Source organism: Lactuca saligna, chromosome 2 (genome assembly GCF_052625555.1).
Source record: "Lactuca saligna cultivar CGN05327 chromosome 2, ASM5262555v1, whole genome shotgun sequence".
NCBI classification, from domain to species: Eukaryota; Viridiplantae; Streptophyta; class Magnoliopsida; order Asterales; family Asteraceae; genus Lactuca; species Lactuca saligna.
The window spans coordinates 87,357,179-87,375,317 of NC_136418.1; the positions used below are offsets into that span (position 1 = coordinate 87,357,179).

At 34.0% G+C, this 18,139-nt stretch overlaps 2 protein-coding genes and 1 non-coding gene across 3 annotated transcripts; 2 read left to right on the top strand and 1 right to left on the bottom strand.

Annotated features, from left to right (window-relative positions):
* Positions 1–32: 32 nt before the first annotated feature.
* On the top strand, positions 33–151 carry LOC145033035 (5S ribosomal RNA). The gene has a single exon (XR_013677290.1). It is a non-coding gene; the product is annotated as a 5S ribosomal RNA (ribosomal RNA).
* A 7,977-nt stretch (positions 152–8,128) lies between these two features.
* On the bottom strand, positions 8,129–12,678 carry HDA14 (histone deacetylase 14). Its single transcript, XM_078979640.1, has 9 exons — positions 12,544–12,678; positions 11,651–11,877; positions 11,382–11,456; positions 11,011–11,112; positions 10,827–10,898; positions 10,383–10,439; positions 10,044–10,295; positions 8,727–8,908; positions 8,129–8,653 (listed from the first exon to the last, which is right to left on the bottom strand). The coding sequence occupies exons 1-9, from the start codon at positions 12,581–12,583 to the stop codon at positions 8,353–8,355; spliced, it is 1,308 nt and encodes a 435-aa protein (XP_078835766.1). The 5' UTR covers positions 12,584–12,678; the 3' UTR covers positions 8,129–8,352.
* A 4,320-nt stretch (positions 12,679–16,998) lies between these two features.
* On the top strand, positions 16,999–17,605 carry LOC145029843 (uncharacterized). Its single transcript, XM_078978299.1, has 3 exons — positions 16,999–17,268; positions 17,310–17,483; positions 17,600–17,605. Exons 1-3 carry the CDS (start codon positions 16,999–17,001, stop codon positions 17,603–17,605), a joined length of 450 nt encoding a protein of 149 aa, XP_078834425.1.
* Positions 17,606–18,139: the final 534 nt, after the last annotated feature.

Consider the following 18,139-nt stretch of genomic DNA (forward strand, 5'->3'; position numbering starts at 1 on the left):
TGGTTTTATTCTTTGAGAAGATAGACTTCAGTGGGTGCGATCATACCAGCACTAATGCATCGGATCCCATCAGAACTCTGCAGTTAAGCGTGCTTGGGCGAGAGTAGTACTAGGATGGGTGACCCCCTGGGAAGTCCTCGTGTTGCAGACCTCGACAAGAGTCCATTATAAATCATTACCTTCTGCCTGGCATAGATGAACTGGTTGACCAACCACAAGGAACGATGTACCTTTCCGAAAGGGACTTAAGATCCGAATATCACCAGTTTTGAATGTCAGTAAAGGATGTCCCGAGGACAATCTCCCAAACTCGATGCGGACGCTACGAGTCCGTAGTGACACCCCTCGGATAGGACCAATACGCCCGTAGTATTCATGAACTTAATGAATAGGGTACGTCATTCTTACTCGGATCAGTTCGTCATTATCCTTATAAATGACTTACTTATCTACTCTCGTAGTAAGAAGGAAATCATAAAGAGCGTCTACGATAAACCATGGAAACATTACGATCAGAAAAGCTCTACGCGAAGTTCTCTAAATATGATTTTTGGAATTGAAGTGTCGAATTCCTAAGACACACTATTGGTAATGTGGGAATTCTTGAGGACCCTTCCGAAAAATCAAAACCGTTGAGAAATTGTCAGCACCGAAGATACTACTTACCATTCCAAGTACAAGGAATCACAAGAGTCAGTTCATTCATGAGTCTATCCTAATACATTACATGCTTACATAAATACGACACAATACACGATAACAGAACAGACATAACAAAGTGCTATAGCATGGAACAATTTCAGGATCTAACTATACCAATAAATCACTAATGCATTGTGATAGTTATATTGGGTATACATGATCATAATAATGTGGATATTCACGGCTTGCAATCATGCAGGGGTCGCGTTTGGTTCCCAAAATCCCTTGACAGGGGAGCGTTTAGTATGGGATCAAGCCATCACATTATGCCTTAACCCTCAATTAAGGCAGATTAGTACAAAAAGTAGTCACATATTACAAATACTACAATACTTACATTGTATATACGATAATTACAAAAGGATATAAAACACCAGTTAATGTATTATTAATACCTTTACTATGTGTCACATCCACATAATCAATGAGGTAGAATAAATTAGAATAATAATAGTCATACAGTCAGGTCTTGGTAGAAGACTACTTTCAAAACAATCGGGTCTTGGTAGAAGACTACTTATTTTTTTTATTCTAGTAGAAAATGTGGGATATTCTAGGGTTTTCAAATATTTACAATTACTTACAAACATTATCATACTTATACAAACTTGTATCCAAATGTTTACAAGTCCAACCTACCCCGCGAACCCAGTGACGTACATTTTACCCTCCATGTCTCGATCATGAAAATGTACCTTTCCGTCAGGGCTCCTGTAATCCCATTCAACAAGATCGAGATCAACAAGAACCTCCCCTTCGTGAAGGAACCGTAGTGACAATAGACCGAGAGGTTAGGCGAACAAAGCCAAGCCATTTCCCATTAGTGAAGGTTCACTGGAATGCCAATCGAGGACCCGCATTCACTTGGGAGCATGAGAATCAATCGATTAAGAAGTATCCTCACTTCTTGGCTCTATTATGCATACCAACTTTCTTACCTAAATTCTAATATCGGGACGAAATTCCCTCTAACAGGGGGATGATGTGACAACCATCAATTTTCGGTCAAGTAAAAGTCAACTAAAGTCAACAAGTCAAACTAGTCGACTCAATTAACCCTTGGGTACAAGGGCTTACATTAGGTAATTACTATACAACTCGCTATGCTAATGAGAAATCATTAATTGAAAAGTTCGTATATCTAGATTTCATTAACCTAAAACTGTGTTAAATAATGAACTAAATTGATACTCATCGGGGGTGTGTAAGATCCTTAAACATGGCTTAACAGGGTTTACGGACCTTGCGTTGCGAAGCCGGACACTCACAAATGTCACATACGAAACCTCTCTCAATCGTTTTCACTCTATCTCTCTCTATCCTAAATCTCTCCCAAATCTCTCCAACTATGTGAAATCTCTCCCAAATCTCTCCACGTATGTCAAATCTCTCCCAAATCTCTTTAAGTATGAGAAATCTCTCCAAGTATGTGAAATCTCTCCTAAATCTCTCTAAGTATGAGAAATCTCTCCAAGTATGTGAAATCTTTCCCAAATCTCTCTCAAAATTTTCTTAAACTTTTTATAGTCTTTCGGGCCATCCCGACCCATAACCGGGTCAAAAACGGCTTGAAACGGGGTAAAAACAAGTAAAATAGGCTTAAGGACCCGAAATCCACTCTCTAGGGGCGAACCCTCTTAGAACCGAAGCCATAGGAACCGAAGATATGAGGACCGAACTATAGCAGACCCGAAACCAGGAGGACCGAAACCGAAAGGTCCCTTCGGACCGAACCTGCTAAGAGCTGAAACTTCCGAGTCGAACCCGAAGGTCCTCTCGAGCCCGAACCTCACAACCAGGGGACCGAACCCTTCGGTCCATTTTGCCTTCGCCCCATTTCGCTTCCTTCTCCTTTCGGTCTGTTTCGCGTTCGGGCCGAACCTTCCTACCTTCGCTCCATGTCCGGAAGGGACCGAATCTCGGCCAGGACCGAGGGGTCTCGTAGAAAGCCAAGTTACTCCCGGTTTTCGACCACGACTTCATTTTAGCTTCGTTTTTCATCGTTTTAATGCAGGATTTTTACCTGAAACTTTATCTTAACATTTACAGACCCATATCTACTAATTTCCCACGTTTTTGGGATAAAACCTTATCCAAGAAGAGTGGGTGAAGTACAAAGGTTGAGTGTTGACTTTTCTTTGTATTATGACACAAGCAACCACCATACCCACTCCATGACTAACCCACATTCCTCCCCGTCATCCCTAGTCACTTCCTTGTACTTTTCCATCAATCATCAGCCCCTCCCACGTTCTAAGAGCTGGAACAAATCAACCTCGCTCCTCATTTTCACTCACTTGCTCTCATTTCACCAAAAATCAAACACAACTTTTCTCTCAAACTTTTTCTCTCTATTTTGAGACTCCAAGGCTGATCATCAAGCTTTACTCTACTCTTGGTAAGTATAATTCATCCTCCTTATGATTATTACACTTCATTCTACTCCAATCATCGATTGTTTACACAAATTCCATCACATTAATGTTAGATCCTCGAACCTTCAAGACATCTTCTTAGTGTTCTTGACTGGAATACTACATTTCACCATCATCCATCTATTGAAATCACTCAAGGTGAATTCATACCCCCATATTTTCATGTTTTTCTTAAGTTTTAAGGCGGGGGGAGGGGGAGGGGGAATACAAGTTAAAACACCAAGGACACAACTAAACTCATTTAACAGCCTTCATCAGAAAACTTCCACTCCATTCACAGACTGTTTTGGACAACTTAAACATTTTAGTTTTCAAACCTGTTTTAGGTACAAGTAGTTCCAGTTCTTAGCTTTAAAATGACTACATTCACATCTCCACACGATTTGTCTATGATTTATGGTGATTTTTACAAAACTGTCTATCATTTCGAGAAGCAATCCGGACCATCCTGTGATTATGGACGTTTCCTCCTAAGTTGGTGGTCACTAAAAATCGTGAGAAAATTTATAAACAAACTAGACTCATTTTCCAAACTCTCAGAATTTACGGATTCTGATTTGGACCTTTGATGATTTTTCTACAAATTTTCTAAGAACAGTAAAATGAAATTGTTAACAATAGAAAAATGCTATCAATTTCATTACACCTTGTAATATGTTGAGCAAGGTGTATATCTTTATGTGATTATACGTTATTGCATTAAATGAGATTTTGGATTGGTATATAGACATACATCATTTTATAAATGTATTTTGATATATATATATATATATATATATATATATATATATATATATATATATAAAAGATAACAGATTGTTATAATCAAAGTACATCCATTTCATTCGAACATTTGAATAAACTATATTAAAGATAGTTTACGTACATTACCACTAATACCCTTGTTTTGATAAACTATAATAGGTGTAGTTTATGATGCATTAGATAACAATCTCATACAAAAGGGTACATTTATTACAAAAAGGGGATTTTCATTACATTACACGTAAATTCGTTAATGACTTTGTGAGATGTTCGCTTCACATTTACCAATAAGTCATGTATTGTAACCAGAGTCTTCTGGAGGGAGAGCGTGATAGTTGTATATAGATCTATATTGGGTTTGACAACCCACACCTTAACTGCATGCAACAGTTAGACAGGCAAGTTTGGGGTGACAAATGTTATAACATTTCCGACGCCTGAAGAACGTCGTTTCAGGCCAACTAGGTCATAGCATGGTTATAATAACTCACAGAAAGTATTAACAAACATAGAATTTACAGGAATTTCATTGAATTCAAACGCGTTTATGTCAATTTAAACTTACATCATTTTCTATAAGTAAGAAAGGTTACTTATACATTTCGGTCTTTGGATATAAGACTACATTACACATTTTAAGGAAAATATCGGATTCTCCTGGATCAAACATGACAATTACAAGAGAAAGGCATTTATCAAGTTTAAAACAAAATCTTATGAACTCACCAACCTTTATGTTGACACTTTTTCACACAACTTGTATTCTCAGGAAATCACTAAATAGGTAACCAAGTGCATTTTGAGGATGGGACGTTAAGGCGTCAAACTTTTCACATTTTGTCAACGTATTGTAATTGATTTGGAAACATGTTATTCCTACAATGATGTAACTCTTTCAATTTTATATATATATATATATATATATATATATATATATATATATGTTGGTTGTGTTTGCTTTAAATACTATTGCCATTGTGGTTGTGATACTATACATGAAGTCCTCCACCCCCGGACGTTTCCGCCATCCTTGATTTGGGGGTGTGACAACTTCTCAGATAAGCATGAAATGGAAGATTTGAAACATTTTCTTTGTGAAATCAGATGTTTTGAGAAGAATCGACTTCTCATAATTGATATTAAACTATGATGATGTTCATTCAAGCCCATATGAGGTCCCAAAAGAAACTGCAGTCCACCTAGAAAATAGAGGTTACACATTATCAGTTTTTATGTAAAAGAGTTTTATACAATGCAATATTCATCTTTTTTCTTTCATTTTCTTGTTGAAGGTAGAAAACAAATATCCAATCTCCCAATAATTGAATATTTGTTTCATTATCAGAATCTATGTTTGTATCCTTTAGTTGGAGTATGGATGGCTTATGGACCAAGATCTAGGTCCTAAAGAGTTAGGGTTTGAGGTAAACCCATTAAGTAAAGGTATTAACGGATAAAGTTGGAAACTTTACCCTTAAATGGACATTTTCAGTGTATATGGGAAATATGAAGCTTGGATCTGAAGAGTAGGGGCTTAATCCATTATGATGGCCCAAACAGACTGAGGAACTCGTCGAGTCCATAGAGGAACTCAACGAGTTAAGTCGATTTGTCCTAATTCTGAATAGGGTAGAACTCGACGAGTTTGAGGAGGGACTCAACGAGTTGACTTGCTTTATCACGACTACGAGTAGCACGGGAACTCGGTGTGTCAGAGGGATGACTCGACGAGTTAGATCGCAATTTCAGGGTTTTTGATTTATAGAACTCGGCGAGTTAAGTCAACCCAGAATGTTGACTTTGACCAGGGGTAAAATGGTCATTTTACCCTAAGAAGGATTATTGGATTTTGACTAAGTGTTATTGTGATAATGATAGTCAGGGAGTCGTTGGAGCAGCCGTTAGAGATTCCTCATGCGAGATTTCATAGTTAGCCTTGCGAGGTGAGTTTTCCGCCTAGTTGAACGGGTCGAAGGCACCAAGTTTAGCCCGTATATGTTTTAATTAGTAGCTGAGTGTGGGCGAGGCCCATATCTCATAGATAGCTGAGTGTGGGTGGGGCCTGTATTTCATAGCATTATTTGAGTATGGATATAGGACTGATTGATAGATTTGATTATACTTGTTGTCTGTGTGATACTTGTATGTATGTTTAGCAGCTGAGTGTGGGTGGGGCCCGTATCTCACAGTTAGTCGAGTGTGGTCGGGGCCCGTATCTCGTAGATAGCCGAGTGTGGGTGGGGACCGTATCTCGTAGTCAGCAGAGTGTGGGCGGAGCCCGTATCTCCTAGTCAGCGGAGTGTGGGCGGGGCCCGTATCTCCTTGAGTGTGAGCAGGGTCTGTATCTCCTAGTAGCATGATTATTTGTATGGTATGTGGTAGTTTGGGGAGACTCACTAAGCTTCGTGTTTATACTTTTCAGCTTTTGTTTCAGGTACTTCCGCTAGTAAGGGGAATAGCTCGAGATGACTGCATTGCACACACCACAGCGTTTAGTCTGGGATGATTTACTCTGATAATTAATTGGACATGTGATTTTGATATAGTGATTTGATATGATGTTTTGAGTTACTATTACCTATGTTTTATTAGATGATTTCGTTTACTATCGTTTTATTTATAAATCAAAAATGAAATTTTTGAACCATATTTTTGGGATGTTTCACTCCAACTAACCTAAACATGAAGAATAATACATGAAAACCTATATGTAAGCACATAGGATCATAAAAGCATGGAGCTTGAATACTTACAAAGGTCTAGAGTGTGTGAGAGAAGATGATATATTGGATGATCTTGTCGTTACTGATTCATTTGATCCTGTTAGTTAATTAATTGAATTTATCTATTATTCTATTCTTCAAAATGTGAAGAATCCGTTTTGTTTTTCAAGAAAGAACAATCCTTGAACCAAAAAATGAAGTCGTTTGATTGCTAATTGGTTCGTTATCGAGGTGGTTGTCTTGAGAAAACCAGTGTTCATTAACTAGATTTATGTATCTTCTCATTACTGATTCATTTGATACTATTGGTTCGTTATCAAAGGTGGGTTTGTTTTTTAGACAAGTTGTGTTCACTCGTGTGTAGTTGTATGTTGCATTGTCCAAAGCTAAAAATAGAGAAATTAAAATATTAATTTTAGGCAATCACGGTAAACTTAACAATAAGATATCTAATCTTGTATTCAATGAAATCTTTGGAAATTTATGATTCTTCCCATTTATTTAAAATATGTCATTAGTTTTTTTATTAGTATACATGGAATTACTTACTTATTCATCACTTCATGTGTGTTTATCTCTAAATTTTACTTTCAAAAAATGTTTAATATTTACACATTGATATTTAACTTTTGTTTTAATCATTCTGTGTAGTAGATGGGTTTCACACCTAGTGTGTATATATATATATATATATATATATATATATATATATATATATATATATATATATATATATATATATATATATACACACACACATGCTTCTCAGCATCCTTATTTTCTCAAACATAGCTTCATTTTTCTTAACCATCTAATGTGATGACATGGCTGCCATGTCTGCTTCTTTGTCCAATCAACAACATGTAGGGCTTACCCGGTCAATGCCACGTAAGCCAATGACCAGCTATAGAAGGTAAAAATGGATGAGGGGAAAAAATAAACAAGTTTTCCAAAATATTAAGCATTAACAAATCTAAAATCGCTGCAGGAACAAAACCGACAAAAAATACAAAACTCAAGGTATCTTATGTCAATAACCCTTTATATTAAATACAAATAAACCTAACTCAAGAAAAAAAAAATTACCCTTTAGCATATTAACCTAATTTAAATTTTAGGTTTTATATATTAAACAAAATAACGTAAACTTATAAAACATAACAAAAACTTTTAAGAAATTTAAAATGTCAAAACATGGTTTAATTGTCACATTGTACGAATCGTATACCCACACTTCTCTATTATTTGACCATCGACGGCCATTTCTTATCATCTTAGAACAATTTTGACCGGATTTAATATAAATTGACACCTAGTTGAAACTGTTTGTCTTCATTTGACATTTCTTTAATCCAGTAGTCTATAGGTATTCAGCACATTTGTATGTCCTCATTATTTAAATAAGAATATCAGAACCAAATAGAACGTTTACATGTGTTTTTTGGTTACCAAAAAAACTCAATACACAATACAAACTTAAAACATTAGAAAACATATCATGAATACATAAATGATAAATCAAATTCAAAAAACAACTATGCAACCATTTTTTACCAGCTTTTCCGAAAAGTTGTAATTTAATCTTTCACATAATCAAAACAACATTTGATTGGCCTATACAAATCTAAACATATAGAAAGGGTCAACCATAAATGACAATGTGACAATTATATGTATCTATATACGTAACATATACAAGAATAACAGAGAGATGGCATGGATATGTTCTAAAGAGAATGCAAGTGTTTGATCCTATCAATGGCTTGCTTTACTTTAAAAGATGGTTCATCATACAAGAAGCCAAACTCATCAAGTTGTGTAGCCATGCTTTTTTCTCCAATAAAAGCACGAAAAGATTCTGCAACAGAATTGGAAAGAGACTTAAGGTTGTATCCTCCTTCCAAGAAAAACACACATCGACCTCCACACAGCTCTTTTGCAAGCTGTTTGATGCTCGATGCCAGCATGTAATACGTTCCTGTTGTGAATTGGAAATTCGCAAGTGGATCCAATACATGTCCATCATATCTGAAAAAAAAAAATGATTCATGAAGCAATATATAAATATGATTTTGGTAGAAAGAAAGAAAGAAAATCTGACCCTGCTGAAACAAGAATTATATCGGGGTTAAATCTTTGGGCTGAAGGAACAATGACTTGATGGAAGACAGTTCGCATGGCTATATCACCCGAACCTCCTGCTAATGGCAAATTAAGTGTTGCTCCTTCGCCATCACCATGTCCTATATTATCAATTTTTCCTGTGCCAGGGTAGCTTCCATCCTAAAACATCAATTTTAATAGAGTAAATTACAGAAATCGTCCCTATGGTTTGGTTAAAATTGCACGTTTGGTCCCTAACTTTTTTTTTGCACTTGGATCGTCCCTGTGGTTTGATTTTGTTGCGTTTTTCGTCCCTATGGTTTGGTAAAAATTGCATGTTTGGTCCCTAACTTTATGTATGTAAGGGACGAAAAATGAAACAAAATCAAATCACAAGCACGAAAAACGCAACAAAATCAAACCATAGGGATGATCCGAGTGCAAAAAAAAAAGTTAGGGACCAAACGTGCCATTTTGACCAAACCACAGGGACGATTTCAGTAATTTACTCTATTTAATATTTATGCAACAAATGATTGTTATGTTTTTACCAATTTATGCAACAGCGTTTTGTCTTTTCCGGGTAGCTTCCATCCTAAAGCAGCATTTTACCGAAACATGGTTGCATGATTCGTATCGGTTTGCATAAATTGGTAAAAACAAAACAAATGGTCCCTATGGTTTGGGGTAATTTGTACACTTGGTCCCTAACTTGTTTTTTTAACTCGGAAAGTCCCTATTGTTTGTTTTTGTTACGCGCTTGGTCTTTACCGTTTGTTTTTGTTACGCACTTGTCTCTATCTTACCTAAAAAGACTATTATTTAAATAGGCAAAAATGGTGAGATGGGTAATGTAAGGTGATGGGGGTAGGGTTGAAGATGTGTTTATTTAAATAAATTCAAAAGTCAAGGGTAAAATAGTCTTTTTAGGTAAGACAGGGACCAAGCGCGTAACAAAAACAAACAGTAGAGACCTTCCGAGTTAAAAAATAAGTTAGGGACCAAACGTGCAAACTACCCTAAACCATAGGGACCATTAGTGTAATATACTCTATCCCATAAATTGGTAAACAACAAAACATTGTCACATAAATTGGTAAAAAAAGGTTAAACATTGTTGAATAAAATGGTAAAAAGGCAAAATACTTTCATACAAATTGGTAAAAAAAAGAACATAGGCATTTATGGAATGAAACATGGTTTGCATACTTTTGGTCTAAAAACCATTTTTTTTATTTTATTTTATTTTTTTTTTTTGCATAGATTGTGAAAGTTTGTTGCATGAATATTGAATAGTAGTGGATTCTTGGCTTACTTGATGAGTTGAAAGAAAGAATATATCAGGATCATCATAAAAAGCATCATTAGTCCCATTTCCATGATGCACATCAAAATCAATGATGAAAACACGTTTTAATCCATGAACACGTTGAGCATATCGAGCTGCAATTGCCACATTGCCAAACACACAAAATCCCATGGGCCCCTTTGGAACTGCATGATGTCCAGGTGGCCTTATCAAGGCAAAACCAACCGGAGGATTCTCACTCGTTTTTGATGCTTCCACCTACAATTTCGTATCATTAAAAAAAAAATTACGATTTCGAAAAATAAAAAAAGAAATCAAATGGTTAAGTCATTATTAGTTCATTACCACTGAATCAACCAAAGATAAGCCTGCTCCAGCAGCAATTAATGACTCGTTGAATGTCTGCATTGTTTATATTTTATAAGAAAAGATATCAAATTTTACATTTCATGATCTATTATTCTATACATTACTATAATTACAATAATGACCTTTTATTTACAAAAATAAAATATGATACAGATGATCAAGGCAAACGAGGCTTTCTCCATTAAGTCCCAACTTTATACAAGTTCATTCTCATTTTTTTCATTCCATTTTCTCAAATGTTTTTTTAAACATAGTCAATGGAGAAAAAAACAAAATAAATAACTCTTCATTCTTAACAAATATCTAACATTTTAACTAACAAGTGCTATAAACAAAACTATATTCAACAATGTCCTGATGAATTACTATGAATCCAATTAAATCTTTTTGATTAACAAATTAATAACATAAAATTCTTACTGTGGAAGTGGCGTATGTGGGCCCAGAGCCATCAATGTGTATAATCCCCTGTTCAGAAGCCTGCTCCATAGCCTACACAATAACATTTTACAAAGAACATAACACCATCATTTTTAATTTTAAATTTTCAAATCCTCTCATTTCTTTCTTTTGTTCATGTCAAGAAAAAGAAAATCTGTATTACCTTCTCAAGGCCAAAAATATAAGATTTGGTATGTACACTTGCAATATCTTCTGCTGTAGCTGTTCTAAAATTTTGAAGTTGAACAATTTCAGATCCTCGAAACTGCAAGCATAAAGATTGCATATTAGTATAAATCTTCATTTTATCATGGAATCTTGCGTAGAGTTAGAATGTATAATAGCATAAAGATAGTTCAAAAAAAAATCAAGACTTTTGCAGTTTTTTTTTTGTGTCCTACCCAAAGGTGCCATATTTTTTTATAAGTAATTGAAACTATTGGTTTAAATTTGTACATACATAAGATGTTAAAACTAAAAACATTGTCTTGAAATGATTGGATTTGAAAATATATATATATATTTTTTTTATACCTTTGGAGTAAGCTCCAACTTTTCAAGAGCATTCACAATTGCAGGAACTCTTGAACTGCATTCTGGATGTGCTTCCTGTTACCAATATCATGTAAAACTTGACCAAGTCTCTCCATTACACATTTTCTATACAAAACAAAAACATCAAGTAAACTAAAAAAGATGATAACTTCTATATTTGAACTGAAAAATGAAATCTTTTATCATTTCTGAATGAAACAAGAATTCCATTGAATATATGAAAAGATGTAAGAATGTATGTTAATTACCTTGTTATGTCCCATTGCAGGAGCAACACTATAGATCACTTTTGCTGTATTCTCTTTCCTCTCGTGGGGTCCATTTAACTTCTCAGATGAACATGAAATGGAAGATTTGAAACATTTTCTTTGTGAAATCAGATGTTTTGAGAAGAATCGACTTTTCGTAATTGATATTAAACTATGATTATGTTCATTCATGCCCATATGAGGTCCCAAAAGAAACTGCACTCCACCTAGAAAATAGAGGATACACATTATCAGTTTTTTTGTAAAAGAGTTTTATACAATGCAATATTCATCTTTTTTCTTTCATTTTCTTGTTGAAGGTAGAAAACAAATATCCAATCTCCCAATTATTGAGAAGTTATTATGGTCAAGTTTTAAGACATTAACATTAGGATCATGAACAATCAAGGAATAATTTTCTATATTGGTGAGCACAATGATAAGTGTGACACATGTGTCCAAATTAAAATGAACAGCAAGAATCCATTCCTTCAAGATGAAACAGATTCAACTATATGTGAACTGGATCTAGATGGACAATTAATTCCACCCACAGAATTGACATCGACCTGTTCAATTAGCAACTCACGACGTTTTTATCAAATTTGGTAAATTCGAAATGGAAAATCCCTTCTTTATATTTTGTTGCAAACAATCACTCACACAAACTCGTATGAAAAAACACATTTCAGCTTTATGAAAGGGTACAAATTGTGTAATTCGCGACCCAGATCAGGAAACAAAAGGATTGGAGATACCAGTGAGTAGGGAAACTGTGAAATACATAAAGAGCGAGACTAAAAAGTAAATCATCAAATTCGATGGAACAAAAGCCACAAAAGGTTCAGAAGAGCAGAAAGAATATACTAATCGGCTAAAGTCAGAGCATTTACCTCCGAAAATTGAACGATGAAGCATGGCCTGATGCTCCATTTAGCGCCACAAAGTTTTCCGAGGAGAAAAAAGGGAATAATAGAGAATGGGATAACAGGGAGAGCCAAGAAACGCGAAGAAGAAAACGACGATAAACGTGACATAGGAGCGTACGGAAGCAGACGTAGGCAAAGCGGTAGCAAATATGGGTTGCAAGTTGCAACTTGAAAAACTGCCATATTGTATCTCATCCGTTTGGTATACTTTAAGACCAGAATATTTGGTAAAATTATTATATTTATCAGATAAAACCCCGTTAAATAATCATCGTGGTTTTCAGAAATTTGTAAGTTAAAAAAACCTTATAGATGATCTATGTAAATTTGGGCTTTAGGGTTTATTAATAAGGAATCGACAATGTTCTCTCAATATGGACTTTGCATGAGAAAATTTGAAGCTTGAAGGACTTGCAAGATAGATACGGTATGATTCTACAAAAAATGAGTTTTTTTTTTATAGTATGTTTTCATGAAGAAAAATCATTATGTTTACCCTATCTATTTTTGTGTTTGTAGAAGGATGTGACAATTATTTCATGTTGAATATACACTATAATGGTATCTTCACCAAGCCACCTAGAAGAAAATATATTGACGGTATTGTATCATACGTAGAGGACATTGATACTGATTTATTTTCAATCCACAAACTTAATGACATGGTTCGAGAATTAGGGTACCAATAGGGACGGTTTTGCCTAGGTGTCTAGTGTTGGCACTGGCAACACCGAGTTCACGTATATGCAGTGGAAACTTTTTCGAAGTGTTCTTTTATTTTAACTATTGTGTCACTAAGTAAAAAAACGACAACTACGTAAAAAAAATTGTCACTCTATTGGATCAACCAAGCCCAAAAATATATTTACAACTTAAATTTATTAATTAGTAATCCAACAATCATATTAATTTTAGCCTAAAAAAATAAGTAAACTAGCCCAATCTGGATAATTAGATCTTTTGATCTAATTGGGAGAATGGGAGTTTGGGCTAGACACTTATTCGACAGAAGCAATAAGAAAAAGAAAAAAACGTCAAGACTAGAGGCGGCAATCGACAACCGGCAACGACCTGTGTCGACTCGATGACTTCGCTGCTTGATGCTTCCATGAGTTACATTGCTAATTCCTTCTAATTTTCTGAGTATCTTATTGATTAAGTAGCAAAAATCGATTCTCATTTGTTCAATTCGACTCCAAGTAATCTCCAATCCCTAGCTAAGAATAGAATAAAGCAAGTAAGTGTTTGAAAATTGAATATTACCAATTTGTTAGGTTGAAATCAAAATTGCTATGTTTTTATCTTAAATTAGTGAAATTGCTATGTTTTATTGATATTATTGACTTATTGATTGATTTGGTGAAATAAAATTACTATCTCTTATTGCCTTTATTGAAGTTCAATTTTCATTTGGTGTAATTTGTAGGTTTTTATTGAAGCTATTGGATGATTTGGTGAAATTATTAGTTATTTAGCTTAATGTTGAATTGTAGGTTACCCTTGGTGGTTTTCCTACCAAAATATCAAGACCTAGTCCTAATGAAAGCGGTGAAGGATCTTCCCAAACACCAATCACCAATCAATCAATCCTTTCGGGTTCTAATGCAATTCCACAAACACCATGCTCTAATGAAACTAATGATAGGGTTGATTAGAAAGATCTTCTAAAGGACCCGGCGGATACACCAAATATTACAAGTTATGCCTCAAATATAAGAGATGATGTAAGGAGAGTGTATTTGCTTCAGGGACCTTGTCAAATCAGGCTACATAAGTTTCCAAAAAAGAAAATAGGTGATAGATTAAGAAGCTTGGTCCCTTCATGGTTTAATGATTTTGATTGGTTGGAATATAGTGTGAAAAAAGAAAAAAGCATATTGTTTATATTGTTATGTGTGTGGAGACCTCATAGGACAAAAAGGAGGGAGATATGCATTTGTTTCCCAAGGTTTTGATACTTGGAATAAAAAAAATGCATTTCGGACTCATGTGGGTAATGTTGATAGTTTTCACAACAAAGCAAGAGAAAAATGTGATTTTTTATTGAGAGAAAAACAAGTTATTAATGTATTGAGGACACAAACCGAAGCGGATGACCATAAATATAAAGCTCGATTACGTGTTTATATTATTGTTGTTAGACTTTTATTGAAAACCTGTTTACCGTTTCATGGTAATGACGAGTCCGTTAACCTGAAAAACATAGTGTTTTTCATTGAAGTGTTAAAGCCATTCGAGAGACTAGTGAAGATATTTTCAATAATAATTTAGAAAATACTCCTAAAAACAATCAACTTATTTGCCCTAAAATTCAAAAAGAACTTGTGAAATGTTTTGCACAAGAAGTACTTTTGAGTATTCGCCAAGAGATCGGTCAAGATGTATTCGCTTTATTGGTTGATGAATCTAGCGATGTCTCGAAAAAGGAACAAATGGCTATTATTTTGCGATATGTCGATAGTCTTGGCTTTGTGAATGAAAAATTCATTGGAGTTGTGTACATAAAGGATACATCCTCTTTGACACTCAAAACAACATAAATGAAGTACTTACAGGTAATAAGTTGAGTTTTAGTCAGGTAACTTATTATTTACTTTTTTTTTATTTCAATTTTTTTTAATTAGCTTTATGTGCTATATTATATTATATTATATTATATTATATTATATTATATTATATATATATATATATATATATATATATATATATATATATATATATATATAACAGGACAAGGTTATGATGCGGCTAGCAATATGCGAGGGCAGAGCGGAATTCGCTGGTTAGAAAGCTTTGATATTACAAGAGAATGACATAACTTTTTATGTACATTATTTTGAACACAAACTTCAATTAGATGTTGTTTGTTTTTTCTGAGGCAAAATGTCTGCAGTCTGTGGACCACATCTGTAGAGCTCTGCAGTAGAAGATGTGGACCAAACGTCTGCAATCTGAAAAAAAAAAAAAAAGACTACTTGTTTTTTTAATATCTGTGGACTACTAAAATAAACTGAAATCTAAATAAACTAGTTTTTTTACACTTCAAAATGATTTTTTAATATTTTTATGACTTTGTTATAAATAATTAACGAATCTAGATCAACTTTTATGTATTATTATATAAAAATTAAAAATAAAAATGGTGTGAGTTAACGTATATATTTGATAAAAACCAACAACTTTGGTTGCAAAGTTATAACTAAACATTATAATTAATGATCAAAGAATTTGATACATAAAGGGATGGAAATAAACTTCGATTTTTTCAATTAAATCCATTAAAAACGTACCATATATATTTTCTCGAAAAATTGATGATACTGTATTAAATAATGTTTTATAAAATTTGGCAAAACAATATAAGAATATATTATGATTTTTTTTCATATTTATATAAACAACTTCAACGACTATTATTGTAATAAATCTTTATTTATAAATTTGTCAAAAATATCATTTTTGTATCGTCGAACATTTTTTTTAAGTTTTATAATTTTTTTTTCAAATTGTTTATCATTAATAAAGTTAGAAAAATTATAAATTAAAAAAAAAAAAAAAAAACTTTTAAAAAAAAAGATATATATGTTTTTTTAGGCTAAAAGATATCTGAAGATGTTAGAAGACTCTAGTCCACATCTGTGCCAAGAAGAGGGCGCGCAAACATTTTTGGGTCTACAGTCTTCAAAAAAACAAACAGTCTGTGAAAGCTAATATATGTTCGTGGTCTGCGCAGCGCAGACAGAAGAGGTCACGCAGATCTGCAGACAAAAAACAAACACTACGTTAGTGGTTGTAGCTGTAGCAAAAAATCAAGATGGTGTTATTGACTTTTTTGAGCAAATTTCGTTGGTGATTAATGTTGTTTGGGCCTCGTGTAAAAGAAAAGACTTACTATGGGAACAAGCAAGAGAAATTGTGCAAAAAAGGCTTCTGTAGTGGTGAACTTGAAATGGGAAGAGGGTTAAATCAAGAGACTACACTTGTTCGAGCGAGAGATACAAGATGAGGTTCTCATTTCAACACACTCACAAGTTTGATGAAGTTGTTTGCAGATGTTCTTGTAGTTTTAGAATTTGTAAACCGTCAAAAAGCATCCGGAATCTTAGCATATTTTAAATCTTATAAGTTCGTGTTTTACTTATATATGATGTATGACATTTTACATCTCACGGGTACATTATCGAAGCAACTTCAAAAAAAAGATCTAGACATTTTAGAAGCGGCTTCGATGGTTAGAGGGATAATGGACACATTGTAATCTTTAAGAGACACAGGGTTAGCATTTTGGCAAATTTATCCTATTTTTGTCAAACACACAATATTGCAACTTTGGAAATGGAGGATTTTTATGTTGGTATGAGAAACCATACGACCACAAAGACCATTAGATTTCATTTTGAGGTTGAAATCTTCAACACAATGGTGGATATGCAACTTACAAAATACCGAGATCGATTTAGTGAAACAAGCACCCAGTTACTAGAATGCATGGGTGCTTTGAGCCCTTGTGATTCATTTACACAATTCGACAAATTCAAGTTGTTGAAGTTGGCTAAGTTATACAAGTATGACTTTGATGATTCGGATTTGATAGATCTTGAAGGACAACTTGAGATATTTTATCACTCTTGCATCAAAGATGAACGTTTTACCACTTTGAAAGGAGTTTCTGAGCTTTCTCGTTTGATGGTTATATGGGGAAACATCGATCTTATTCTTTGGTTTATAAGCTTTTAAAGTTGGATTTGATATTACCCGTAGCGACTACAAGTGTAGAAAGATTTTTTTCAAATATGAAGCTCTTGAAGACCAACTTACACAACAAGATTGGCGATGAGTTTTTGAACGACACGTTGCTTTGCTATGTTGAGATCAAAGCACTTGTGAAAGTTAAGAATGAAAAGGTAATGGAATAGTTCAAAAGATGTCTGCACGAAGAGGACAAATTTAGATTGAAATAGATGATAGATCATTGTTATGTTTTTAACTTTGTATGTAATGGATCGTTTATTTGTATTAGATGTAATGAATTATTTTTCGGTTTTATATTATGTTTGACCGGAAAAAAAATCGGCAAAACCTATTATCAATTCCTGTGTCCGTCCGTGGGTACCAAACTGAACAGACCCTTTACTACTATTTATATATCTCTGACACACCCCGGTCAACGGTGGAATCGCTAGGCGGTGAGACAATGTCATGGAGCATAGTCATCGAGTGCATAGAACAAATACAACAAATAACATAAAAAGTGGAAATTCTTATTTCTGAAAAAAGGAAATTACATAGGGTTAGTCTAGAGTTCAAAGAACTTGAAATTTCGAAAGCATGCCTCTTAATAGTAGGCCATTCTATAAAAGTATAATACTAAACTAAGAAGATTGTGATTCCACGACTTATTCCATGAGTATAAACTTCAAACTCTTAATTCCGCAAGAAGACATGTGATTTTGAAGAGTGTCAACTTAATGTTTGTGAGTCACATATTTATAGTATTTGAATAATAAATATTTTCAAATCAAAAGTAGTTTTCCTTATGTATATAAGTGGTTTCCCAACT

Bases quoted from the DNA above. Each gene is read 5' to 3' on its own strand.
- LOC145029843 (XM_078978299.1), top strand. From the start codon at position 16,999: ATGGTGGATATGCAACTTACAAAATACCGAGATCGATTTAGTGAAACA. The intron at 17,269-17,309 runs GTTATATGGGGA...TTGGTTTATAAG, and splicing joins CTGAGCTTTCTCGTTTGATG to CTTTTAAAGTTGGATTTGAT.
- HDA14 (XM_078979640.1), bottom strand. From the start codon at position 12,583: ATGGAGCATCAGGCCATGCTTCATCGTTCAATTTTCGGAG. The intron at 11,113-11,381 runs GTATAAAAAAAA...TTATGCTTGCAG, and splicing joins AGTTGGAGCTTACTCCAAAG to TTTCGAGGATCTGAAATTGT. The intron at 8,909-10,043 runs GTAAGCCAAGAA...TTGATGTTTTAG, and splicing joins TCTTTCTTTCAACTCATCAA to GATGGAAGCTACCCTGGCAC.